We start from the raw sequence: 27,217 nt of genomic DNA, 5'->3' as shown, positions 1-27,217 counted from the left end.
TGGAATCAGTTATGACAGAGTAACAAAGTGAATTAAAAAACACATTAAAAAGAAACATATTAAGAAAAGTACACAGGTTCTATTCTGCCTCTTCCAATAATATGGTTTCAGCTGAGATCATAGGCAGGCTTATTTAAACTCTCTGGATTGCAGTTTCCCTATTTGTAAAGTAAAGGGGTTAATTATTTTATTTATGTTACCTTCCAGTTTTAAAAAGACTTACATATGAAAAATAGCTTATGTATTGGTATACCAGTGAAAATAAGGCATATACTTTCTGCACCATCCTGTATGAAATGTGAATGTAGGACGACCTAAAGTTGAAGGTTAGTGTACCTCATCAGCCCTCGTGCCTCTTCTTATTCCCCAATTCATGGGGTCTTCATGGACAGCGAAAATATCCAAGGAGTTGAAAACACTTTCAGATAAGTAAACATTTTGCAAACCAGACTGTAAATCAGAATTAGAAAATTTAAACTTTTCTTTCCTCTAATAAAATTGCATGCTGTGGTCATGTCAGGTCAAGGTATAACATATTTATTTCCTTTGTTCAGATTTTTCTTTATGTAATGCTCACTTCCTAATTTGCGGTCCATTCAATTGTCTTTCAGGAGCACAGATTTTTAGAAAGCATTTTTACATGCTATTATTTTTTGGAATGGAATGTGTGGTGTTACACTTATCTACCAAGATTTCCAAATTATTCTTCAGGAGATTAACAATGGCATTTTATTAGAGTTTTCTTGACTATATCTTTCAGGCAAGATCGGTATCCCGTATCCACTACACTAGAGTAAAATCGACTATCTGTGCAATCTGATGATGGTTTATTTGGAACGCAGATTTTCAAGTGCTAGTACTAGTTGGCCAGTATTCACACAGTAGTTCAAGATGTATCACTAGCTATGATTGTGGTTTCTTTGAGTTAGAACAGAGGCTTTACTTACCTACCTCCTAGAAAATGGAAAAACCATCAGTATATGGAAGGTGCTTTGAGAAGCTTTGAGACTTAAATAGAAGCTGGGCAAGAAATACATCATCATTGGGTGCTATGTTCTCCTGTAGACTAGGTTACAGAAAACTGAAACTGAGGCCATTGATGTGAAAAAGAAAATGTTAAAGAGATTTTTAAGAGGATCAACAGCACCTGAGCTCAATGAGATTCATGACCGGTCTGTTTACCTGCTGCCTCCTCCTGTGGCATTGTGGGAGTTCTTCGGGGCCCCTGTGGCCCACTGTTCTTGTCACTGTTGTTTTCCTCCAGGCTGCCTGCTGGCTCCTGGGTTTTCATCAGCTGACTCAAAAGAACTGCCAACATATTCTGCATGTCAGCTGGTGTGCTTGAAGCCTCAGAGGTTGTCTGTTCTGCTGAAGGCTGGACCACTAGGGCAGGAGGTGCCTCCTTCAAAGACTCCTCTGGGGCCATGGGCTCTGAGTCCTGCTGCTGGGAAGTGGCTTCCGTTAGGGCACTGATGGACTGGTTCAGGGCCTCCAGCTGCTGCTGCATCTCTGGGTTGGAGTGGATGTTAAGCAGCTGTGCCATTTGAGGGATGCTTAGGTCGGTTTGGCTCTGCAGCAGATTCAGTAACACTGCCAATTCACTTTGATTCAACTGCTGTGTGATGTCACCGAGGCCTGTGGAGGAGAGACAGTGGAGCCAAAATAAGAGGATGAGGCAGGGTAAGGACCTTTGCCTTCTTCAACTGGCAAGAGCAAATTACAATATTCAGTATATGAAGCTTCATTTTGAATGTCTCATTTTTCATGCCTCACATTGTCATGACAGTTTTTCTTTAGATTTTCACTGAAAAATACAGGAACAAACTAAAACATCCCAGTATTGTGAGTAAAAGTGATTTCATTTTATCTGTATTCTTCAATGTCAGTGACTTACAACCCTTACTGTACATTAGAATTACTAGGAGAGATTGTAAAGTTCAGGTGCTTCAGTTCCCATTCCCAGATATCTGGCAATTAATTGTTCAGGAGTGTTTATTTTTATCTTTTTTTTTTTTTAATTTTTTTTAACGTTTTATTTATTTTTGAGACAGGGAGAGACAGAGCATGAACAGGGGAGGGTCAGAGAGAGGGAGACACAGAATCCGAAACAGGCTCCAGGCTCTGAGTTGTCAGCACAGAGCCCAATGTGGGGCTCGAACTCACAGACTGAGAGATCATGACCTGAGCTGAAGTCGGCCGCTTAACCAACTGAGCCACCCAGGTGCCCCAGGAGTGTTTATTTTTAAAGCTTCCTACATGATTCTAAAGTGCAGCCAGTGTTGAAAACCACTGCTGTAGGTGAACAGGGAAGGGCAAGTGAGTCTCAGAAAGAATACCTGTAGTTCAGAAAAATTGATGGTACCACAGAACTACTTTATTATTATAATAGTTCACTATTACACAGTTTTGGATATATTTAGATCAAATATGTTCCATAGATCAGTTCCATCTATGGAACTAACTACATTTAACGACAATTGTGGTTTAAATGATCAGATTCTGGGGCACCTAGGTGGCTCAGTCAGTTAAGTGTCCGACTTTGGCTCAGGTCACAAACTTGGGGTTTGTGAGTTGGAGCCCCACGTCGGGCTCTGTGCTGATAGCTCAGAGCCTGGACCCTGCTTCGGATTCTGTGTCTCCCTCTCTCTGTTCCTCCCCCACCTCACATTCTGTCTCTCTCTCTCTTTCTCGAAAATAAATAAAGATTAAATGATCAGATTCTAAGAAGGTCTTTTCAAATGAAACATAAACAGGGCTCCAAATTACATGTTAGAAAACCATGGGTAAATGAACCTTAAATTTGCTTTACCTAACTTACTGATCTAACTTTACCTAATTGACTTCTAATTGAGATATAGTATTCCCTCTTTCTGGAAAGAAAAATAATCCATTGTAGACTTTCTAAACCCCATATATAAACTTGGTTTATCTCCTCCCCATAATGATGGGACATTTCTTTATTGCTTCAGTGGCTAAAAACTCAGACAGACAGACACACCCTTGCACTTGATCATCAAAACCTGACCAAATGTCTTTAATAAAAATACAAAACCTCCATCCCAGAACTGACCTACTGCATCCCCAGTCCCAGGTTCCACCTTGCCAGGAGCAGGCTGAGGTGGTGCTGGACTGCTGTTCTTCACGGGCTCAGCACTTGTCCCTGAGGTAGTTTCTTTCCGTGAGGCTTTGGATGGAGGTGGCTCTTCTATCACAACACCACTTTGTCTCTGTCGTCGCCGTTTCTTACTCCACAATTCATGGCAATCCTGCCAGTGGGGGAGGCTGCAAAAGACAAAGCAAAGGGGAAATGTGTGTGGGACTAATGACAGTGAATGAATGGAGGAAGAAGAGATTAAAATAGGAAGGCAGGGGCGCCTGGGTGACTCAGTTGGTTAAGCGTCCGACTTCAGCTCAGGTCATGACCTCACAGTCCGTGAGTTTGAGCCTCGCGTCAGGCTCTGTGCTGATAGCTCAGAGCCTGGAGCCTGCTTTGGATTCTGTGTCTCCCTCTCTCTCTGCCCTTCCCCTGCTCATGCTCTGTCTCTCTGTGTCTCAAAAATAAATAAAAACATTAAAAAAAAAATTTTTTTTTTTTTATTTTTTTTTCTTTCCACGTTTTTATTTATTTTTGGGACAGAGAGAGACAGAGCATGAACAGGAGAGGGTCAGAGAGAGAGGGAGACACAGAATCAGAAACAGGCTCCAGGCTCCGAGCCATCAGCCCAGAGCCCGACGCGGGGCTCGAACTCACGGACCGCGAGATCGTGACCTGGCTGAAGTCGGACGCTTAACCGACTGCGCCACCCAGGCGCCCCAAAAAAAAAATTTTTAAATAGGAAGGCAAAGAGCTGAGGGAAATGGAAAGAATAACATAAAAATAACCAGAAATATTAGTAAACAGATAGTAGCAATGTAAAAGGAATCATGGCATATGGTAGTCTGAGGAAATAAAAGACCAACAGATTTCTACAGTGAGAAATGAGGCTCTTGCTAATATCAGAGTCACACCTACTATATAAACAACTACATTCCAATCAAAGAGTTAAGTCTGATAACTGTTCTTGCTATGCATAACAAGAATAAAGAAGAACTTTATTGGTCAAGTTTCAGTTTGGAATAGATAGGACAGAGATGACTAGCCTATTAATATCTACAAAAGTCCAGGAAAGGTGGTGAACCACTTAAGCAGTGTATAATTAAATCACCTTTGTGTAAAATCAATTTATGGGTTATTTGGTCTTTGAGGACCAAAAAATAGGTTCTTTCTTCTTTCTACCCATGGAATTTCCATGACTCAGTATTTTCATTTGTGGAGTTTATTAGTATATTTTAATATATTTAATATATTTTCACATTTCCTCATACTCAATAATGCAAACAGTCCCGGAAAGTAAAATCTTATTATATAATAAAGACTACTAGAGCTAAAATCTCTCTATAATAAGAGCTCCCAAATTTTAGTAAAAAGCTTATGTATTTCAAGCCAAAATTCAACGTATCAAAATTCTAGTGCAGTAAATGAGTTTGGACATTTCTTTGGAACAATCAGATTTGTGGTTACTACCCGCTCGTCTTTAAATACTGTGTATTTAAGATACATAGTTTCTCTATGTAAGAAAAAAACACCCAAAAACTCTGACATGAAAACTATAATGCTGTCAGTCATACAATGTCACATTATTGGCCAAATGTGAAACATGAGAGTAAAACTTCAGAAGATCCTATAGAATACAGAAAATGCATAAGATTCTGATGAAAGAGAGACACGTTCAAAGATATTTTCAACATCAAATAATTCAGGACATATGACCCAATAGTAACAAGCTATTTAAAATTAGAACTGCCCTTGCCAAGTGTGGGATATACATGGTCACCACAGACATGGGGGATTCAAGCAAATGGAACAGGTAAGAGCAAAAACTAGAAGGAATACTTTAAAGAGGCTGTACAGGGCAGTAAATAGTTTGAGTCAAATTAGAACAAATATCGTATCTAAATGTATTCCTTGTTTAAAAACATTAAGCAATAAAACCTCTTACCAATCATAATACTCAAGGGCACCTCTCCATTTGGGACTCAGCCATTTGCAGTTCCTTCTAAAAACCTATTATTTTGAGCTACACATCTCCTAAGGTTTAGTGGGGGGTTTAGGATCACTACTTGGCCACCAGCACTTACTCTGGAGGATCCATTTTGCTGAGCTCAACATCTTTAAGGAAGTCACTCTGTAGAGTCTGTTCAGCTGTGCAACGTTTGCTAGGATCTAGTGTCAGCATGTGGTCCAGTAAATCAAGTGCTGCCGAAGGAATGCTGTGGAAAGGAAGAAAGAACAAGTTCACAATGACCCCATAGTTCTTAAACCTATAACCTTAGGTCAAAGGTCTCTGAATTTCCACCTCCATGTAAAACTGTGGAAAAGGAACTAAAAGCTGGCTAAACAAGCAAGCAGATCTGCTCCCACAGAGGATTTATGCAATGCTATATAATACAAGTAAAAAACATGAAGCCAGCAGTTCCATTCTCTTTTTATTATGGGAATATCAAAAGGACTATGAGAAAATTTATATATTCCTCACAATAAAATAATTTATTTTTTCATCTAAAGCCTTCATAAGAGAAAATTACAACAAAACTATGATAAAATTCATATACTGTTCAAAAAAAAAATGTTTTCCTATGGTGTGCTGCCATAAGTTGGGACAACACTAACTCCCTAAGCTAGGAAAGTGAAGTCTAAACTCCAGCCAAACACAGAAACCAGATGTACATTTTTGCCAAACTCACAAAGAGAATTCTTCTCGCAGACGCCTTCTATATTGCTTCTTCGGTTTCATGGTATTGAAGTAGGGCAGCTTGATAACATCAGGCCACACAGCTGGACAAGGGCTACCACAGAGTCGACTGAAAACAAAGCAAAAAGCCAAAACAAGAAGTAAATGAGTCAGCATTGTGAATTCTGGAGATTACAGAAGCAGAAATTATTACCTCCCGAGGTCTGGGGAATCTTAGCTTATTAAATTAGAGAGCATGCAGAAAGGTAAAACCTGACCTCACTGCTTTAAGGACAGAAGGAATAGGACAGAAAGAGCTGGTTACAAGATAATGAAGAGAAAATACTGGCAAAATAGTCCAAAATGATGCATATACTTGATTCTGTAAAACATGTTTTTAAACCTCCATAAAGGTTTTCATTATCAATTATGTTCTGTTCAGTTAGTATTAATTTCAAAGTGCTGAGCTGGTCATATAATGTTCCTATAGGGAAAATTAGCAGAAGAGAGCCTAAAAATTTTGATAGAAAATTGAATTTAATGCACAATAATGAGTTATACACCACCTTTAAAGAAGTATACATTAGCCTGTTGTATTCTTCTCTTTACTTATATTGATTAAAACAACCCGTCCTTCCCCAAATCCTCTAGTTTAGGTTCTATTTTATAATTATCTGTTTACATGCTGTATCACTTACTAAACTTTGAGCTCTCTGAAAGCAGGGACCTATCTTACTTATCTCTAAACCTTAAAGTTTAACAAAAAAAGGAATTTGTTATGGAACAGGCTTAATAAATGTTTGCTGAATACAGCTCATCTTAATCTAACCTAAGAATGAAACAGCTACCTTGAAAATGGCATGCTTTTATATGAAGAACTAATAAAAAATATGCAAATACCTAAAAAGTCTAAAAAGGGGGAACCTAAAAACTAAGACCCTTAGTAAGACCTAAAAAGGAGGAATATAATTTCTTTACATATATAGCCCATGATAAAATATATGGTAAATCTGACTGAGAATATACTTGGATATATACTGACTTGAGAATACTTGGATATAAGCATAAAGTCAACTTTTAGTAGAATGACTGAAAAGTATTAGAAATTAGAGGATGAAATGACCTATCACACCTGGGCACTCAGAACACATGCACAGCTGTACCTGATCAGTTCTAGCTGAGCCAGTTCCAGATTGGCTTGAAAAATAGGCTTCTTTGTGAACAGTTCCCCAAGGATGCATCTAGAAAGAGTAAAATTGAAAGGTCAGGAGAGAAATCCCCGGAGCCTAAAGTGTGTCTCAAATTTTTATAGTATATCTGGCAGAATTTGATATTACATGTTGTAAATAAGCCCCAAATTGCAGTGTCTGAATTTTGTAAAAGAAAAATATTTCTTGGGGCGCCTGGGTGGCTCAGTCGGTTGAGCAGCCGACTTCAGCTCAGGTCATGATCTCGTGGTTCGTGAGTTCGAGCCCCGCGTCGGGCTCTGTGCTGACAGCTCAGAGCCTGGAGCCTGCTTCCGATTCTGTGTCTCCCTCTCTCTGCCCCTTCCCTGCTCATGCTCTGTCTCTCTCTGGGCACCTCTCAAAGATGAATAAATGTTAAAAAATAAAATAAAATAAAAAAAAAAAAAAAAAGAAAATATTTCTTGCGGTGAGAATAGACAGTATTAAGAATTTAAATTTGCCAGGCGATCAAACTTTTACCATCTATAAAGGACGGTCTACAAGCAAAGAAAATGAGTCAGAGTCCTTTTCTACCAATTCCATTGTAAATTAAGGAAATAAACATTAAAAAACCCACACTTCAATTTTACAAGGATGCTCAGCAGTTCCTATAAAGAGATTAGCTTTTTCCATTCATTTGCTCTGTAGAATGTGCAATATACTATAGCCCTCTTGGCACTGTATTTGTAAAGAAGCATTTATTGTCATCACCCAGAATCAGTTTCAATAGGACTTTCAAATACATTATGCTTAAATGCTTTTTCCATTTTGCAAATGCCTTCCAAAATAATACATATTTACAAAGTCCCCAGGTATGTCTCCACAAATTACTTAATTACAAAAGGAAATCTAGTAACTATTTAGTGGGAAAAAAAAGACAACACCTTAACTGAGTGAACAAAATTAACATCATAAATAAGAAGGAAACAGGGTTCATTTAAGTATAAATGTGATACCTTGAAAAGAACACTTATGCAATATTCCAGCCAAAACTTCATAATATGAACCTATATAGTAGCTGGTCTGTCCTTCAAAATGTAAGTGTCGGAGCATCTGGGAGTCTCAGTCAGTTAAGCATCTGACTCTGGCTCAGGTCATGATCTCTCATTCGTGAATTTGAGCCCTGGACTGGGCTTTCTGCCCTCAGCATTGAGCCCACTTTGGATCCTCTGTCTCCTTCTCTCTCTGCCCCTCCCCCACTCATGTTCTCTCCCTCTCTCAAAAATAAATAAACATTAAATAAATAAATAAACAAACATTAAAAAAATATATCGAATCTCAAGTTGGTTAAACGTCCAACTTTGACTCAGGTCATGATCTCACAGTTTGTGGGTTTGAGCCCCACATCAGGCTCTGTGCTGACAGCTTGGAGCCTAGAGCCTGCTTAGGATTCCGTGTGTGTGTGTGTGTGTGTGTGTGTGTGTGTGCGCGCGCGCGTCTTTCTCTCTCTCTCTCTGCTCCTCCCCCACTCACACTCTCTGTCTCTCTCTCTCTCAAAAAATAAATAAAACATTTAAAAAAATTTATGTATATACATGAAAGACAAAGGTTAAGGAACTATTTCAGAGTAAAGAATGAGAACTAAATGTAATACATGATACTGGATCAAATCCTTTATCAGGTGAGGTATTGTTTCCAGGATGTTATTAGGGTACTGAAAAAGTAAGAACATGGAATGTAAGCTAAACTACTTTAAAATATAGTGTATCATTGTTAAATTTCCTGAATTTGATAATGCTACTGTGATTTTATATAAGAATATCTTTGTTCTTAAGAAATGTACATTAAAGGGGCACCTGGGTGGCTCAGTCAGTTAAGCATCCGACTTCAGCTCAGGTCATGATCTCACAGTTCGTGAGTTCAAGCCCCACATTGGGCTCTATGCTGACAGCTCAGAGCCTGGAGCCTGCTTCAGACTCTATGTCTACCTCTCTGTCCCTCTCTGCACATGCTCTCTCTCTCTCTCTCAAAAATGAATACGCATTAAAAAAAAAAAAGAAATGTGCATTAAATATTAAATGGTAAGGAGGATGACATGTACAACTACTTTCAATAGTTCTGGAAAAAAGATGTGTGCATATACACAATTTTATTCTATTTATATACTTTATGTTGTATGATATAAATACACATACATAAACATATGAATATAAAAAGCAAATGTGGCAAGATGCTAAATTTTAGTGAATGTAACATGAATAAATCTCAAAATAATTATGCTGAGTAAAAGATGCAAAAGGGAAAAAAGAACATATACTGTATGATTCCATTTGTATAAAATTCCAGAAATGGAAATCAATCTATAGTGATAGAAAGCAGAACAGTTGTTGCCTAGGATAGTGTGGGACAGAAGAGAGAGATTACAAAGGAACACATGGAAACTTTTGTCTTGGTTGTGGTGATGGTTTCACTAGTGTATACAATATGTCAAAACTTCAATTGTACATTTTAAACATATGCAGCTTATTGCATACCTCAACTGAAAGATTAAAAAATTTTAACGAATATGGATAAAAGCTATACTAACGTTCTTTGCCCTTTCTAGTAACTCTTGTATATTTGAAATTATATCAAAATAAATCTATTTATTTAATTTAGTTAGTTAGTTTTAATTTTAATTCCAGCTAGTTAACGTACAGTGTTATTATATTAGTTTCTGGTGTACAATATAGTAATTCAACAGTTCCATACATCACCCAGTGCTTATCACAAGTGCACTCCTTAATTTCAATCACCTATTTAGCCCATCCCCCCATATCAAGATAAATTTAAAACAAATGTAAAAAATTACATGACTACTCTGTACTTTTTTGTATGCCTAAAATATTTTGTTTTTTGAAAAGTAAGAAAACAAATGGACAAAGAATCTCTTCTCTGGCCTATGCTTTGAAATTAGATTTGCTAATACAAAAGCAGTATTTATAGTTTTACTTTGAAATTCTTTAGCTTGACTAAATTTGAGAAGCAAAACAAAGCTGTTTTTTTTTTGTTGTTTTTTTTTTTAATTTTTTTTTCAACGTTTATTTATTTTTGGGACAGAGAGAGACAGAGCATGAACGGGGGAGGGGCAGAGAGACAGGGAGACACAGAATCGGAAACAGGCTCCAGGCTCTGAGCCATCAGCCCAGAGCCTGACGCGGGGCTCGAACTCCCGGGACCGCGAGATCGTGACCTGGCTGAAGTCGGACGCTTAACCGACTGCGCCACCCAGGCGCCCAGAACAAAGCTAGTTTTTAAAGTTATTAGCACCTTTCTATTAGCATTTGTTAACCTCAAATGACAAATTCTCACTTCCATATTCACTCAAATCTTATCCAGAAATAGAAAAGTAAAAGTCAAGTTTAATTGTTTCCAACATAAACTGCTAAATCAAATTCCAAATACAGTGTTGTCACAACTGATAAAATAAGCAGAAAGAAAAACAAACCAACCAACCCAGGTGGGTTTTCAGAATCTAGACATAATTCGTTGTACCAGTCTTTCTAGTTTCTCCTTCAGAGAGAATTCCACGAATCACCAAAGTAGCAAGCTCACATCAAGAGTCTAGCAAAATCTCAATTCAATGAAGTTACTGGGCTTTATTTAAAGCCTAATCTTCTATAATTTTAATTTCCAAGTTGTGTTTTGGTGTTTTATTTCAGTTCTAGTTCTTTGGTGGGGAAGATATTATTATGTAATCAATACTTTGCTACTACACTGAGGTGGCAGGTTGCACACACTGAAATAATAGTACCAACAGAGCTATGAACTTTCCCTGTGTATCTTAATGGGGTGTTAACTTTAGAGCCTAGTTGTGACAATTTAAATGCTAATACTGTTAAAGCAAATAGTCCAGAACACAAACATACCCAGCTTGAATCAGTAAAATTTAACTAAAGCTTCATTTCAATTGGGGAGGCTACCAATGAAATTATGCTCTCCTTTTCTTTGACCCTTTTGAATTTTGAAATAAAACCCCTGCAGTTTTAAAGACTAACATTAATAGAGGAGGGAATGAATGGGAAAAAGTGATAAGCTCCAGTGGCAAGTATATGTCAGAATTCTAAGGTATGCAGGTCAAGGACAGAGTGTGTATGCATAAATCATACAGTATCAGAAACAACTAACATGGCCCATTTAAAATGTCTATGTTCCTAATACACAGACTATCTCTCTAAGTATTATTTTCCACTAAAAAGAATGGCTGATTTCAGGTCTAGGGCAGGAAATGAATAGGATGAGCCTGGAACCAGCAAACAAGGAAGGCTATCAAACACTATAGTTGTGTGGAAAGGACCCACTAAACTCCCTCCCACTGGTCAAAGATTGAAAAATGTGAATAGGAATAAGATGATAACCGTAATGGATTAAAACATATAAAACATGTTTAAATCCATGAGTTCATAATGAAACTAAAAAAACAGAAACAAACAAAAAAACCCACCCCAAACCCTCTCTTTGGTCATCTTTGAAGGATACTAGGAAACTACCTCATTACACTGAAAACTGGTGAGTAAAACGAGAGAATTAAAGCTTTATATCTAACTTTTTCTATGTGACTCGTACCTAGGGTTAGTAAAGTAAATGTTATCTTTATTCCAGGAAGAAATAATATAATTAGAATATCACCATCACAAACAACCACAAATGAATAAATGAAGGTGGATCATTAATAGCTGACATTTCAAAAAGAGATTGTATATTATGTAAAGTGGGGCATGTGTGTGTGTGCGTGCGTGCATGTGTATGTGTAAATCTGCCCTGTTAGGGATGAATATTTTATCAAGCATTGTTTAGAATTGCCTGTATAATATGATAATAAAAGCAAACTATTGTTTTATTGCTTTTAACTTGTCTACAGATAACATACCTAGTTCTTGACTATACTCTGGGCAGAGGCTCCTATTGCCACCTACCCCCAACTTTGATGTATCATTAACTATAAACTTCCAGAGGTACTCAAAACCACCTGTGAAGTAATTTCAGGGTCAGTGGATAGCTGAAAATCAAACATAAATTCACCTACAATTTACAGGAAATAAAAGGGATAGAAAACCATGCTAAAACAAAAAACACAGTGAAGATGCAATCAACAAAATTCAGACTGTGGGAACAGACAAAAATGACACAGTTTCTACTAAGGAAATTACTGGGGGTGGGGGGAGGGTGGCGGGGACCTCAAGAGAAATGGAAGGAGAAGCTACAATTAAAAGACTTGAGATAATCAACTGCAATCTATGGAATTTATATGAATGTATTTGGATCTGAATTCAAATGATGTTAAAAAAAAAAAAAAGATGTTTTGAGGAAATGTTTTAAAAAACGTGTCTCAGGGCACCTGGGTAGCTCAGCTGGTTAAGCATCCGACTTTGGCTCAGGTCATGATCTCAGTTTGTGGGTTCAAGCCCCGTGATGGGCTCTGTGCTGACAGCTCAGAGCCTGGAGCGTGCTTCAGATTCTGTGTGTCTCCGTCTCTCTGCCCCTCCCCTGCTTGCTCCCTTTCTCCCTCCCCCCTCTCTCAAAAATAAATAAATAAAAATTAAAAAAAACAAAAACAAAAACATATTGTCTCCAAAAATAAATGAATATCTAAATAAAAATTTAAAGAAGATTAGGAAACATTCAACAGATTTCCCTGAATTCTAGCTAAAAGTTTATACCCATCCTTTCAAACTTAAAGAAAAGCTACAAAAGCCAATGTAGAGAGAAAACAGATACCAGTTCAATCATACATAAATTATAAACAAAAGAAAAAGCACAGAGGCTTACCCACAGCTCCAAACATCAATAGCTGGTGTGTAACGCTCCTCTCCCAGCAGAAGTTCTGGAGGTCGATACCACAGGGTGATGACTTTGTTTGTATAAGGGCGACTGAAATGTAAAAAGTAACCATGACATAAATTTACAACGGCTTCTGATGAAAAAATACTTGTAAAATTAAATGCAAAGAGGAATAGCTGCCAATTGAAAATGGGATTGTCAAAACAGCTCCCTAACAATCTAATAGTTCAAAAGTAAACTGGAGGAGTAAGAGATGAAAAAATAACTTCCATTCTAATTTGGGTTGATTTATTTCAGTCTGAGGCTGATTCAAGAATTTAGACAGAATCTACTATCTAAAATCTAGGTGGTAACATATTTAGAAAATTAGGGAATTCTGAAAGTTACTGCAACTTGCAATGATGAATGCCTCACCTCTCTTCAGAGTTATAGAGTCGAGCAAGTCCAAAATCTGCTAGTTTGATTTGTCCACTGTAAAACAAAAAAACAATTTATTTTTATAAGTAACAGTAGTGGCTTCCTAATTAAATCTAAACAGTCAAGCACAAGTTTAGGAGTTAAAGGAATTTTAACATCTGCTATCTTAGTTCTACTCTTAATGGTCACACATCCAGATTAAACCTCTTTTGACTACCCCAGTTTACAAAGACTTAAGGTTTTCTTTTAAAAAAAATTTTTTTTAATGTTTATTTTTGACAGAGAAAGAGAGAGAGAGAGAGAAACAGAGCATGAGTGGGGTTGGGGCAGAGAGAGAGGGAGACACAGAATCCAAAGCAGGCTCCAGGCTCTGAGCTGTCAGCACAGAGCCCGACGCAGGGCTCGAACCCACAGACCGCGAGATCATGACCTGAGCCGAAGTCCGATGCTCAACCAACTGAGCCACCCAGGCTCCCCTAAGGTTTTCTTTTTAGACTACTACTGTATTTTTGGATTTGACTCCTTAACTAAATACTCCTTTTATTTCTTGGCAAACAACAGTTGCTAAAACCTGCTAGGTTAGGGGCATGTGGGTGGCTCAGTCCATTAAGCATCCAACTTTGGCTCAGTCATGATCTCACAGTTCATGAATTCGAGCCCCACCTCAGGTTCTGTGCTGACAGTGTGCAGCCTGTTTCATATTCTCTCTCTTGCTCTCTCTCTGCACCCCCCACTTGTGCTCTCTCTCAAAATAAACAAACAAACAAAAAACCCTGCTAGATTAAATACTTGTTGGGGAAAGAAGGAATGAGCTGTTCTAACTTAATGATAAACCTTGATCAATTCTGGCTTGAAGACACTAGCTATACAAAACACATTACAGGGGGGGCGCCTGGGTGGTGCAGTCGGTTCAGCGTCCGACTTCAGCCAGGTCACGATCTCGCGGTCCGGGAGTTCGAGCCCCGCGTTGGGCTCTGGGCTGATGGCTCAGAGCCTGGAGCCTGTTTCCGATTCTGTGTCTCCCTCTCTCTCTGCCCCTCCCCCGTTCATGCTCTGTCTCTCTCTGTCCCAAAAATAAATAAACGTTGAAAAAAGAAAAAAAAAAACAAACACATTACAGGGGCACCTGGGTGGCTCAGTCGGTTGAGCGTTCAACTCTTGATTTCAGCTCAGGTCATGATGTCACGGTTCGTGAGATTGTTTTGTGAGACTGAATGCCAGGTCGGGCTCTGCGCTGATGGCATGAACCCTGCTTGGGATTCTCTCTCTCCCCCGTCTCTCTGCCCCTCCTTGATGCAGGGCTCAATCCCACAAACCATGAGATCATGACCTGAGCAGAAAGTAAAGTTGGCCACTCAACCAACTGAGCCCCCCAGGTGCCCCGAACAGATTTTTTCAAACCAGGAACATGGCTTTGATCTGAGCACACAATTTTTATGACGAATGAGGTCTCTTTTACCAACATACTGCCATCATTTTCTGTATCATAAAGATAAATAACTATGATCTTATAGGGGTTCTCAAACTTTCATATGAAATAAGAATCACATGGAAAGCTTATTAAAAGTTTCCTGGGATGCCTGGCTCAGTCAGTTGAGCATCCAACTTTGGCTCAGGTCATGATCTCATAGTTTGTGAGTTTGGGCCCCACCTCAGACTTGCTGCTGTCAGTGCAGAGCCACCTTTGGATCCTGTCCCCTTCTCTCTCTGCCCTTCCCCCACTCGTGCTTGCTCACTCTCCCTCTCAAAAATAAATAAATATTAAAAAAAAAAAAAAAGTTTCCTGGGCCTCATTCCCAGAGATGCCGATTCAGCAGGTCATAGCTCATGAACTCACATTTCTAACAAGCCCATAGATGATGCCAATGCATCTATGGGTCTGAGAACCACACTTTTGAGAACCATCCCATAAAAGGCTCACACCCATGTTTCACTCTGCTAAATATTCTTTGATAGTGATGTTAAGTAATATTTTAATAAACTATAACACAAAATGTCAGAAAACTTAAAATTCTTAACTATTTTGGATTAATCATATTTACCTAAATTCTTATATAGCCTGTTTATTCACATTTACCACTTGTGTTCCTTCTTGGGGAATGTAAGCCAGCTCACTCTTTTTTTTAAGGTACTGGTAGGAGGTGCTCCTCAAAGTTAAAACCAAGTAACTACTAGCAACAAAATTTTACATTACAGAAACCCTTATCATTCCTGGTAAAGATTATTGGCACCGTATCCACTTGCCCCAAACATCATTACATTTTTAAGTTGAAATGAATAAAAAGCAAAAAGGAAAGGACTAGCTGACTTGAGCCCTATATTGAGACAAAAAGAGTTCCTCAAATTTCTCAGCATCCTCACTCTTGAGAACCTGAGATGATCCAAGACTGAAGCACAGTGAAGTGAAGCACACTCTTTAAAATGGACTATAGGAAGCACATAGGACTATAAAATGACAGCAAATAGTTATGCAAGTTAGGCTAAATCTAAACGTCACTGAGAACCTAGCATATTTCCTAATCTATCCCCTCCCCTCTCAGTAAATGACCTTCTTCACTGAAAACAAAAATCATCAGGTAGGAGCTACTTAACATCCTTTTACCTGTATAACCTTAATTGCATCTATAGCTCTCCTTTTTCTTTCCTTTCAGTTACAGAAAAAAATGTGTCAATCTCTCTTGTTGAAGGATAATCAACACTTATACTTGTGACCACTATCACCTGTGACCTTGATTTCATTTCTTCTAGAACCTTGTTCCTTTATTTTAGTTCTTTCTTGAATCTTCAACTTCTCCCTATTGATTTTTTTCTCTTAGTATTTATATATGCTCAAACCTCTGCATCCTTAAATTAAAAATTAAAGACCTTCCTACCAGCACCTTCCCATTAACTGTGCTACCCACCAATTTGCCCCACAATGTCAATGCTGACCTTTTAATTTTCAGATTCCTTCTTATGTCTTATAATCTGTCTGCATCACCTGACATCTATGACTATTCACTTCTTAAACCTGTCTAATTTACATTCATAATATTTCCTTATTTCCTCCATATCTGACCATTCCCTTAGGTTCCATCTTCTGACACCTTTTCTCTGCTTGCTAACTCCTGAACTACATTGCTAGTTTGGAACTTCAATGTGACCATATGCCTATTAGTCAGATATCACTATCCTAGATGTGCAACAGCCATATCCAAAAGGGATTTACTCTTCACTCATCTATCCTGCTCTTCCTTCTATATTCCCTATATTGACCATTATACCACTCGTCTAGTTAGTTTCTTAAGGTAGAAGTCTGGGAGTTAAAGTACTTTCATTCATTCTCCAACATTCGTTCACTCACCAAAATCTACTCATTCACAAAATTTATCCTGTCCATCTCTATTAGCAAGGAATTGGCTAGTTTAAGCACTGACCATTTCTTATGGTGTTTTTAATAGGTGTTCTTTTTATAATGTTCTCCCTACTTCCAGTCTATATATACCCTATTAGAGTGACCATTTAGTGTTTCTTCTAAAAGAGAAGACTAATTGTGTCTCTCTACCATCTAAAATAAGTTGGTCTCATTTATACTTGTGTAATAAAGATATAATGAACACCATGGAGCCCAAGTGCTCTCCTCTCTCTCTTATCAATTGCTCTTGCTTCCTTGTCCAGCTGAGGGCTCCTTACCATTTTCTCCAGGCCATCTCACCCAGAATTCTCTGTGTAGACAGAGCTAAATGGGCAAGATTAGAGGCTGGATGGATCAGATTAGACCATGAGACTCCTGCATCCTGCTTAGTAACCTCAGGAGGAAATTCAGTTTAATCTAGAACCTTATCAGCTTCCTGAATATAAGAAGACAGGGAGGGGCTTAACCCACTAGAAAGGACACCAAGTAGGACTGCAGTCGTTCCCTGGCCTGAGACATCCCTCCCCACCATGGAAGAACAAATCGAACAAAAAAAAGTATATGCTATAGTCCAGATAGCTGTAAGCTAATAGTCATCATCATTAAATTCTTGAAGCATTATCACTATGGATGTAGATTAACCAAGCCCAGTTTTAATGAAAATTATGGGTCACAGAGATAGTGACAGAAAGGAATACTCTTTTTAACATGATGTTTTGTCTCAAAAGGTATTTAAGTACAAAATATATAAAATAAATATATGCATTATATAAAATAATTTAAAATATGCACTAACTGTATAACTTAAAAAAAATAGCCAACCAAATTAACTGTATAACCACACCAGTACCATTCAATCACTGTCACCTATAGACAGTATAAACTCCTCAGCGAGATATACAAGATCCTTAAATTCGCTCCTTACAACTGTCCGGCTTCATCTCCCCATTATGAGCTTCACTCTTCTTGCCCTAGCAATACCTACCTGTTTACATTTTCCCACATATAACATGTTATTTTCACATTTATGTGCTTTTGCCCATGTAATTTCTTTTGCTTAGAAATTTAATCCTCTGTTGTTAGACTTTCTGATAAATTCCTATCCATTCCTCAAGATTCCACCTTCCCAGATGCTCCCAAATTCAAGGGGTTTAGAGGTGCCTGGCTGCTTCAGCTGATAGAGCATTTGACTCTTCATCTTGGGGTTGTGAGCTCAAGCCCCACAATGGGTGTAGATATTATGTAAAAAAGGCAGGGGGGCTTAGTAACTGTTTACTGGATTGAGCAATTTATTTGTTTAGCTCCCCTATAAACTCTGAGCTTTCCAGTGACCAACTATCCCATATGGGACTTTTGATGCTAAAACCAGGACAGGGGTACCTGGCTAGCTCAGCTGGTGGAGCATGCAACTCTTGATCTCAGTGTTGTGGGTCGGAGCCCCACAATGGGTGTAGAAATTACTTAAAAATAAAAAACTTTAAAGAAAAAAAAACAAAAATAAAAAATAAAACTAGAACAGTCCCTGGGCAACTCTGGATGGTTGGTCACCTCACTTCACAAAGATGTGAAATAGGTCATATCATTCTACATCTCTATCTAATTTTTGCCAAATATAATTAAATAGAAATGTTTAAAAGAGTGGGTGAATCACGCAAAGATAGCTATAAACAGCCCAAATGCCAAAAGAACCAAACACTGGTATGATTTCAATAGTATCAGATTTGCTTTTTATTCCTCAACTGGTAGGGCTATTTACCAAAGACTAATGTGCATAATACATACACCTGATATCATCAATACAGTTTAGACAAATAGCCAGAGAGGAAGAAAGCAGATGATAAAAACTTCTGAGGATTTAACACTGTTCATCACCAAATTCCTGTCTGTCTACGCTATTAAAACCTGGGAGTAAGTGCTCAGCAGAGAGGTCAACCACCAGCTACACCTGTGTTTACTCTGAAATTTGATACTGAAAAAGTCTCAACAGCAGCTAAAAAAGCAGGCATGTTTCTCCTCACTAAACAAGTGAGAATTTCACTGAGAACTCAATGTGTGTTTTAATTTTCCAGGACCACAGTAATATTTACTAGCTATGGCAAAAAGCTCTCTGAATACTCCTGTAGTGATGTGAGTGGTTCCCTAAAATGTTTGCAATTTAAAAAGCTTTACAATCCTACCTCTGTTAATTCCTTACCAACATTGAGTCTAAAGGCTCTGCTATCAGAGTACCCCAATCATAAGTTATTCCTACAGTACAAACATCAGTTGTATGTAAATGCAAAAAACTGCATCACTGGGTCTACCTATCATCAATTAACTAGCTGAAACTAAATGGGTCAGAAAAGAGGGAGAAAATGCCTCATTTGGTTACTATGTTACCTGTTGTTCAGCAAAATGTTAGAACACTTAATATCCCGATGCAGGAAATTCTTTTTGTGACAGTAATCCAATCCTTCCATTAACTGTTTCATGAATGACTTGATATGGTCCTCAGAAAAGTGCACCAAACCAGATTCTAGCAGTCCCATTAAGTCATGGTCCATATACTCAAATACAAGGTAAAAGGCACCTACACAAAAATGAAAGAAAAAATTAAAAACAAGAGGAAAAGGATGCTGAAATGACAATGCCTCAAATTTCACTATTATTTTGGAGTGGACCCATAAGGTTCTTTGAAGCAATTGCTTCATTTTACAGATAAAGGAACTGAAACTCAGAGTACTTGAATAACTTGCCCTTTCTAATAATAACAGAACTACTTATCTGAATCACTCTTCAGACTCCTAACCCAGTGCTCTTTGGACTATTTACTTCTTAAGGAGGACAACTGCCCCGATATCAAGCTGTATTATTAATCTTTTACAATCTAAGTCAGTTGGCAAATTACAGGCCTTGGGTCAAATCCAGTCTGCTGTTTGTCACTGTAAATAAAGCTTTATTTGTAACACACAACCATGCCCATTTGTTACAATGCCATCATTGTCTATGGCTACTGTGTAAGTCTTTACCTTAGTTATATTTAATAGGACTCATAATATGCCAGGGACAGCACAGTATATGTAGTATAAATTATTAGTGAAATTTATAGTATTTAAGAATTGAAAAAAAAGTGAGCCATCTAATTAAACTCCCTAAATTTAAAAGTAAATTAAAGAAGAAGCATGCTAAGAGAACTGTAAAAGATTTGAAATCCATGCTATCTTTCTCCACTTTAGCAGGGTGTGTGACAGAGGCAAATATCGTAACATAAGAAATACCAGACCTAGTTAGACAATTACGTATCCAATCTAAAATTCTGTCTCTTAACAGCATAAAGGCAAGGATTCTTAATCTAGTACATAGAAATCAAGGACTCTTTGAACTCCCTGAAACAGTATGCAATATTTTAAATGTATTTTTTTAGTATATGTGCTGCCGAAGCGAGCACTAAATGTATTTTTTTAAAGCGTGGACCCGTAAGATGTTTAAAGAGGTCCATACCCCCCAAAAGTTAAGAACCACTGCTTTAAAGGAATATCTTAGATTTAGTTAAGAGTTCATACAAATTAACAAGTAAAACACTAAAACTGCAAAAGTAGACAAAACACACAAAAAGACAACTCAAAGAAGAGAAAATAAGTAAAACTGATAAACATGGAAAAAGAACTCAGAAGTAATAGAAGGAATGCAATCCAAAATAACGATAGGATACTTCACCTATCAAAATGACAATTTTTTAAAAAGATATACTCAGGGACGCCTGGGTGGCTCAGTTGGTTGGGCATCTGACTCTTTATTTCAGCCCTGGATCATGATCTCACACTTCATGGGTTCTAGCCCCATGTCAGGCTCAATGCTGTTAGTGCAGCCTGCTTGGGATTCTCTCTCTCCCTCTCCCTGCACCTCCCTTGCTTGCATGTGCACATGCTCTCTCTCAAAATAGATAAATAAACTTAAAAAAATAAAATAAAAAGATACACTCAATGTGAGGGAGGATAAAGTGGGATGGGCACTCACTGGTGGACATAAATTATTACTATCTTAAAAGTAATCTAACATTAAATATAAAAATCTGCCTGGCTCATTTGAAAGAACATGTGACTCTTGTCCACAACTCTTGTTCACAACTCTCAGGGTTGTGAATTCAAGTCCCACGTTGGGTGTAGAGATTATTTAAAAAAAAAAAAAAAAATCGCTTCAACCAGATAATTCTACTTCTAAGAAACTATACTAAGAAATAAATCAAGGGGTGTCCAACTCTTGATTTCAGCTCAGCTCATGATTCCAAAGTTGGGGGATGAAGCCCCTTGTTGGGCTCTGTGCTGAGCATGGAGGCTGCTTAAGATTTATTTTCTCTCTCTCTCTCCTCGTTCTCTCCTCCCCACCCCTGCTTGCTTTCTCTCACAAAATCAATCAATCAAAACGCAAAGATTTATGGACAAAGATGCTCAATGCAGTACTACAGTACTTTTTTAAACTAGTAACTAATTGGGGTGCCTGGCTGGCTCAGTCAATACAGCACGTGACTCTTGATCTCCGAGTCATAAGTTCAAGCTTCATGTAGGGCACAGAGCTTACTTTTCTTTTCTTTTTTATGTTTATCCATTTTTGAAAGAGACAGAGAGGCAAACAGAGAGGGAGAAGGAGGATCCAAAGTGATCCAAAGTGGGTTCCATGCTGACAGCAGAGAGCCCAGTGCGGGGCTTATACTCACAAGCCATGAGATCGTGACCCGAGCTAAGTCAGACACTCAACTGATTGAGCCCCCCAGGTGCCCCAAGGGCATAGAGCTTACTCTAAAAAAATTAACTAAATTAAATTAAAAATAAAATAAAATAAACTGGCAACTAATTGCTGAAAAGAGACTGGTGAAATAAATTTGGATTTATCCTAATGCAGTCATTAAAATGTTAATAACATGAGAAATTGCTTATGACAAGTTATAAAATACTAAATATACTTTGATCTCAGTTATGATAAAACAAGTATAATATATACAAAGTACTTAGAAAGAAATATGCCAAAATGCTAATACCATAATGGTTTTCTATGAATGATGGTAGACTGGGATGGAGTGGGAGAGAATGCCATTTTCTTTTTCTTAGACTTCCATATTTTCAATTTCTTCAAAAAAGGTATGCATTACATCCATTTATTCACTTATTTATTATTTTATGATTAAAAAATTTAAACAGTACGTGGTAAACCATTTAAATAATACAGAATGGCATGGGGAAAGCTCCACTCTAGAAGCAACCAATTAATGTTTCCTTGTTTATCCTTAAAGAAATTACCTGTACATTATATTATTTTTATAATCAAAAAAGTTAAGACACATCCAGAAATACATCCAGTATTCTTAATCTATTCAGGTCTAACTTCCATAAATTTATCAAAGTACATAACACGTTACATAAGCAAAATTTCCTTTCATTTGGTTTAAAACTACTTCTACCACTTAATAAAATTAAAAACAAAACACACAAACAAAAACTGCTTCTACCAAATTTGAGAAGTGCTAACTTCCCTAGTGCTAATCTTTAATATCATTAAGGCTCTATAAATAAGCCCAGCTTACTTCATCTATTACCTTCCTAATTTTATGTGCTTTAATCACATTCTCTCTTAACATTCCAGACTATATTTACAGATGTCATTTCTTCAGTTGCCCATCTCTAAATCTTCAGATTTGCTTCAATAAAAGTAGGTTAAATGACATATATAGACCACTTCAAACATAAGTATAAATGAATAATTTTATCCCCCAAACAGAAAAAAGTCACAAATCCAGGAAAATCCAGGAAAATATATGACCTAAAGATTGTTTTAGAAATACCTGTTTGAATTCTAAACTGTGTAAGTGCAAAACTATGTAAAAATAAGAATGTATTATAAAGAATGTATTATAGGGGCGCCTGGGTGGCGCAGTCGGTTAAGCGTCCGACTTCAGCCAGGTCACGATCTCGCGGTCCGTGAGTTCGAGCCCCGCGTCGGGCTCTGGGCTGATGGCTCGGAGCCTGGAGCCTGTTTCCGATTCTGTGTCTCCCTCTCTCTCTGCCCCTCCCCCGTTCATGCTCTGTCTCTCTCTGTCCCAAAAATAAATAAACGTTGAAAAAAAAAAAAAAAAAAAATTACTTAAAATGAGATTCTTAAAAATAACTAGTAAATCTAGGTTTAATTATTATAATTTGTGGGAAAAAACTTTAAAACTAATATCTTAATTCTGTTATGGATTCAGTAAAGAAGTTGGACTTTATAAAAAATTTAGTACTTAAGGGGTGCCTGGGTGGCTCAGTCGGTTGGGTGTCTGACTTAGGCTTAGGTTGTGATCTCACAGTCGGTGAGTTTGAGCCCCACGTCGGGCTCTGTGCTGACAGCTCAGAGCCTGGAGCCTGCTTCAAATTCTGTGTCTCCCTCTCTCTCTGCCCCTACTCTGCTCACACTCTGACTCTCTCACTCTCAAAAATAAACAAACATAAATAAAAAATTTAAAAAAGAAAAGTAACACTTTAGAAAAAATTCAAACAGGTAAACAAGCTATGAAAGGAAAGTAAGATGTACCAATCTACTCTGTAGAAACATGGTTCCTTGCTAATACCTTTGTCCTTCTTGAAATCCAGTGCATCTTGTTTATCTGTAACAATTTCCTTCATGTTAACAACACTTCGGTGGATTAGCTGACGAAGGATTTTGATCTCACGAATGGCTGTGATCGGGAAGCCCTCCTTTTCATTATCCAGTCTCACCTTCTTTAGGGCTACCAGCTCTCCTGTTACACAACAAATTCAAACTGTTACATTATCAGCATTTTTGGCCACCATCATGAACAGGCGAAAAATGCCCAGAGTTGCTCTGAAACACAGTTAGCTTACTTTTAATGCTATATGCCAGATACTTCTATATCTTAAAAAACAAAACAAAACCCCATGTTCCCTTTCTTGCCTTTGTTTTTTTAAGACTTGAATTTCTTAATTCAATATTCTTTTTATTTTTAAGGACTAACCCCTTACCAAACAAAGAGCAACCTATAAATTTTACTTTTACTCTCTCTTAAATTCCTAGCAAGCCTATTATAAAATATTTACAACAGGCAACAGAAGAGGAAGGTTTTTAAACAGTAATAATTATTCTTTTGGAAATTTTTGTCTTTTAGTAACTTGTGGAAACCAATTAGAACTCAAAATTTAGTTTTGCCAAATCTACTAAATCTACATTAGTATTGCTAAATTTTTAAACTTCTGACATCTAGACTTTTGTGGTAATGTTTACCTGTGTCTTTGTCCTTGGCTTTATATACTTGGCCATAGGTTCCCTCTCCAATAATCCCAATAATGTCAAACTTGTCCACACAGCGTTTTCCCCAGTCACTTTCTGTTTGTCTTCTTTCTCCATAACGAGGACAACAAATTCTAAAAAAGGCAAAACAAAAGAACCCCCCCCCAAAACCAAAAAGTTATCATAAACACTTAAGCCTATTCAAAGAAGAAAACAATTATTTTATGATAATTTCTCTGGCCCATGAATCTTTTATGAATTTCTCCATTAAAAAGATATGAAATAAATATGTAATAGTCTCTCACAATGGCTAAGACAGATTTTTTGCTTCAGGAAAGCATAATATCAAATAATAGATTTGGTGCTTACTTTCTAACCTCTCTTCAGTATTGGCTTCCTCACCTACTGAATGGTAAAGAAACCTTACATCATAGAGTTACTGTTAAAATAAAAGACTTTGGCAATAATACATGCTCAATAAACGATAACCATTTTTACTATTAAGAGAGGAATGCTGGGGTGCCTGGTTGGCCCAGTCAGTAGGCCCATGACTCAATTCCAGGGTCCTGAGTTTAAGCTCCACAGTGGGCATGGAGCCTACTTAAAGACATTTTTTTTTTTTAATTTAAAAAAATTAAAAAAAAAAAAAAAGAGAGAGGAATGGTAATAATCAGAAGATCAAATCCAGATTCCACTACATTTATGGCACAGCAATTTCTGTGGTTTAGGAAAAAACATCCCACATCTATTAAGTTTTCATTAATGTGTACATGGTTGACACACCCTGAATAAAAGGACTTTTTTCTTTTCTTTTCTTCTTAATATTCTAAGTATCAAACTCAAAAGATACAATGGGATCAATGTTCATGGTACATTTGGATTCAGGAAATTATTGTTTTTCTAAAAACACAAGTGGGTATCTTACAGTGCAGATGAACAGTATCCCAGAAAGGCTTTTATCCATTAAAATAAAATAAAATATACATGTCAGGTCCAATCTTTTATAATCCCACCGTGTAGGCTGTGGAAGAAAGTGTGAGATTTAGGCCCAAAGGAAAAAAGCTATAATTAAGAATAGGTCCCTCAGGCGCCTGGGTGGCTCAGTCGGGTAAGCATCCGACTTCAGCTCAGGTCATGATCTTACAGTCTGTGAGTTTGAGCCCCACGTCGGGCTCTGTGCTGACAGCTCAGGGCCTGGAGCCTGCTTCGGATTCTGTGTCTCCCTCTCTCTCTGCCCCTCCCCTGCTCATGCTCTGTCTCTCTCTGTCTCAAAAATTTAAAAAATTAAAAGTTAAAAAAATTAAAAAAAAAAAGAATAGGTCCCTCATGGGGCACCTGGCCGGCTGAGTCAGTGGAACAAGCAACTCTTGATCTTGTGGCTGTGAATGAGTCTCCTGTTGAGTACAGAGATTACTTAAAAATAAAAACTTTAAGGGGCACCTGGATGGCTCAGTCGGTTGAGTGTCCAACTCTTAATTTTGCCTCAAGCATGATCCCAGGGTCATGGGATCAAGCCCCGCATTGGGCTCTGCACTGATTGTGGAGCCTGCTTAAGATTCTCTCTCCCTCGGGGCGCCTGGGTGGCGCAGTCGGTTAAGCGTCCGACTTCAGCCAGGTCACGATCTCGCGGTCCGTGAGTTCGAGCCCCGCGTCAGGCTCCGGGCTGATGGCTCGGAGCCTGGAGCCTGTTTCCGATTCTGTGTCTCCCTCTCACTCTGCCCCTCCCCCGTTCATGCTCTGTCTCTCTCTGTCCCAAAAATAAATAAACATTGAAAAAAAAAAAAAGATTCTCTCTCCCTCTGCCCCTCTCCCCGGATCACACACACTCTCTCTCACACACACACATACACACAAGAGGACTGGAAAAAATAGGTCCTTCCAAAAACTCACTTTGGTCTCTTTTTATATGGTTGCTGAGGTGGTGTAACTGCCTTTGGTTCTGGCGAGTCTGGAGGAGATGGATCCCCACCAGGAAGCTCTGGAGGGAGAGGGAGGTCCGTGAGTAAGTGACGTGGCCTTTGTTCCTTCTCTTTCTTTACAGGTTTTGAAGGTGGAGTCTCTTTTGGACTAAACAATAGAAGAGAAGAAAAAGACCATAATTCCTTAAAACATAAGCAAATAAAACTTTTCAAAGCTTTTAAAGTCTGGCTATTAAAACATTATAAAGATTTTACTTTTAAGGGATAAAACCCTGTAATATAACATAAGGATATGCAGTTTATCACAGTCAAAGATTTTTGGATTTCAGAAAAAGATATCCACAGTATATAAAAGAAACAATTAAAAACTGGGGATATCACTTGTAGGTCCTTTAACAAGGCTTTAACGTCCTTCCTAAGATTCTATTTGGATTTTTACTGAAATGAAATAAAATGCAAGAAGCAGGCACCTTAAATTCCCAAAGTACCATTACAATTTCTGGAGTCCCCAAATCTACTCCATATATTTTAACCAGCAAAGATTTTAAAAAGGAATGAAAAGCTCAACAATGCAACATTACCATGTTATTAAATATGTGGGCAGAACTTGGAAAAGGAAATAGTATTTTAGAATGTTCAGTAAGAATTATAGTTAAGTTGGACATCAAAATTAGTGAATATACTCACCTATTCTATTGACTTGGAAGCAAAAGGCAACCCTACCTGGCTAGCCAAAACGGATAAATAATTCTCAAACTAAAAATCTAAGGAGAAAGAGTCCAAGAAACTACTTCAGAATCATGAAAGCAGTTAGTAGCAGACTTTTCATGATAATCAACAAAATAGTCAGTGGGGAGAGGGGGGAGAAAAAAATGTCTTTTCTGGAATAGATTAGAAAAGTCAGTGTTCAGATCCAATTTTTTAACTATCTCAATTTATTTATGAGTAAAGAAAATATTTTGTGTTATTCATGTCCTTAGGAAAAATACAACATATTAATTCATGCCTACAAATAAAACCATGCTAGATAGTAAGCCTTTTCTCTTCCATCACAGTATCAGAAGGTTGAAAACAAGCTGAGAATCCTAACCACAGTAGGAGCCTCCTCTACTTTTCTGACAAGTAGTTATAAAAAAATGTATTGGGGTACCTGGGTGGCTCAGTCAGTTAAGCATCCGACTTCAGCTCAGGTCACCACCTCGCGGCGGTTCATGAGTTCGAGCCCCGCATTGGTCTCTGGGCTGACAGCTCAGAGCCTGGAGTCTGCTTTGGATTCTGTGTCACCCTCTCTTTCTGTCCCTCCCCTGCTCGCACTCTTGTCTCTCTCTCTCTCTCTCCCCCTCTCAAAAATAAATAAACATTTAAAAAAATCATAAAAAAATGTATTATTTCATGAATACTTCATAGAACTATAAAGAACAGATTTATCCCTTGTATTGCACGTGAAACACAATCTCAAAAGTAAAACTTCCTACC

General features: G+C 37.8%; 1 protein-coding gene across 13 annotated transcripts in view; it reads right to left on the bottom strand.

Moving 5' to 3' along the window:
- CDK12 (cyclin dependent kinase 12) overlaps nucleotides 1-27,217 on the bottom strand; it is a 91,697-nt gene that overhangs the window by 36,852 nt on the left and 27,628 nt on the right. For all 13 annotated transcript variants that reach the window (XR_003964512.1, XR_003964511.2, XR_003964508.2 and 10 more), the window contains 11 exons: nucleotides 25,713-25,889; nucleotides 23,817-23,956; nucleotides 23,146-23,316; nucleotides 18,948-19,137; nucleotides 13,172-13,228; nucleotides 12,746-12,847; nucleotides 6,935-7,012; nucleotides 5,785-5,901; nucleotides 5,179-5,310; nucleotides 3,071-3,282; nucleotides 1,183-1,635 (listed from right to left, as the gene is read on the bottom strand). Coding sequence is in view for 8 of the 13 variants with exons in the window: in XM_030294713.2 (XP_030150573.1) it covers nucleotides 1,183-1,635; nucleotides 3,071-3,282; nucleotides 5,179-5,310; nucleotides 5,785-5,901; nucleotides 6,935-7,012; nucleotides 12,746-12,847; nucleotides 13,172-13,228; nucleotides 18,948-19,137; nucleotides 23,146-23,316; nucleotides 23,817-23,956; nucleotides 25,713-25,889 (1,829 nt within the window). In the remaining 5 variants the exon portion in view is untranslated. The remainder of the gene's footprint in view (nucleotides 1-1,182; nucleotides 1,636-3,070; nucleotides 3,283-5,178; nucleotides 5,311-5,784; nucleotides 5,902-6,934; nucleotides 7,013-12,745; nucleotides 12,848-13,171; nucleotides 13,229-18,947; nucleotides 19,138-23,145; nucleotides 23,317-23,816; nucleotides 23,957-25,712; nucleotides 25,890-27,217) is intronic.

This window comes from Lynx canadensis, chromosome E1 (assembly GCF_007474595.2).
Source record: "Lynx canadensis isolate LIC74 chromosome E1, mLynCan4.pri.v2, whole genome shotgun sequence".
Lineage (NCBI taxonomy): Eukaryota > Metazoa > Chordata > Mammalia > Carnivora > Felidae > Lynx > Lynx canadensis.
This window is presented reverse-complemented; position numbering and strand designations above follow the sequence as displayed.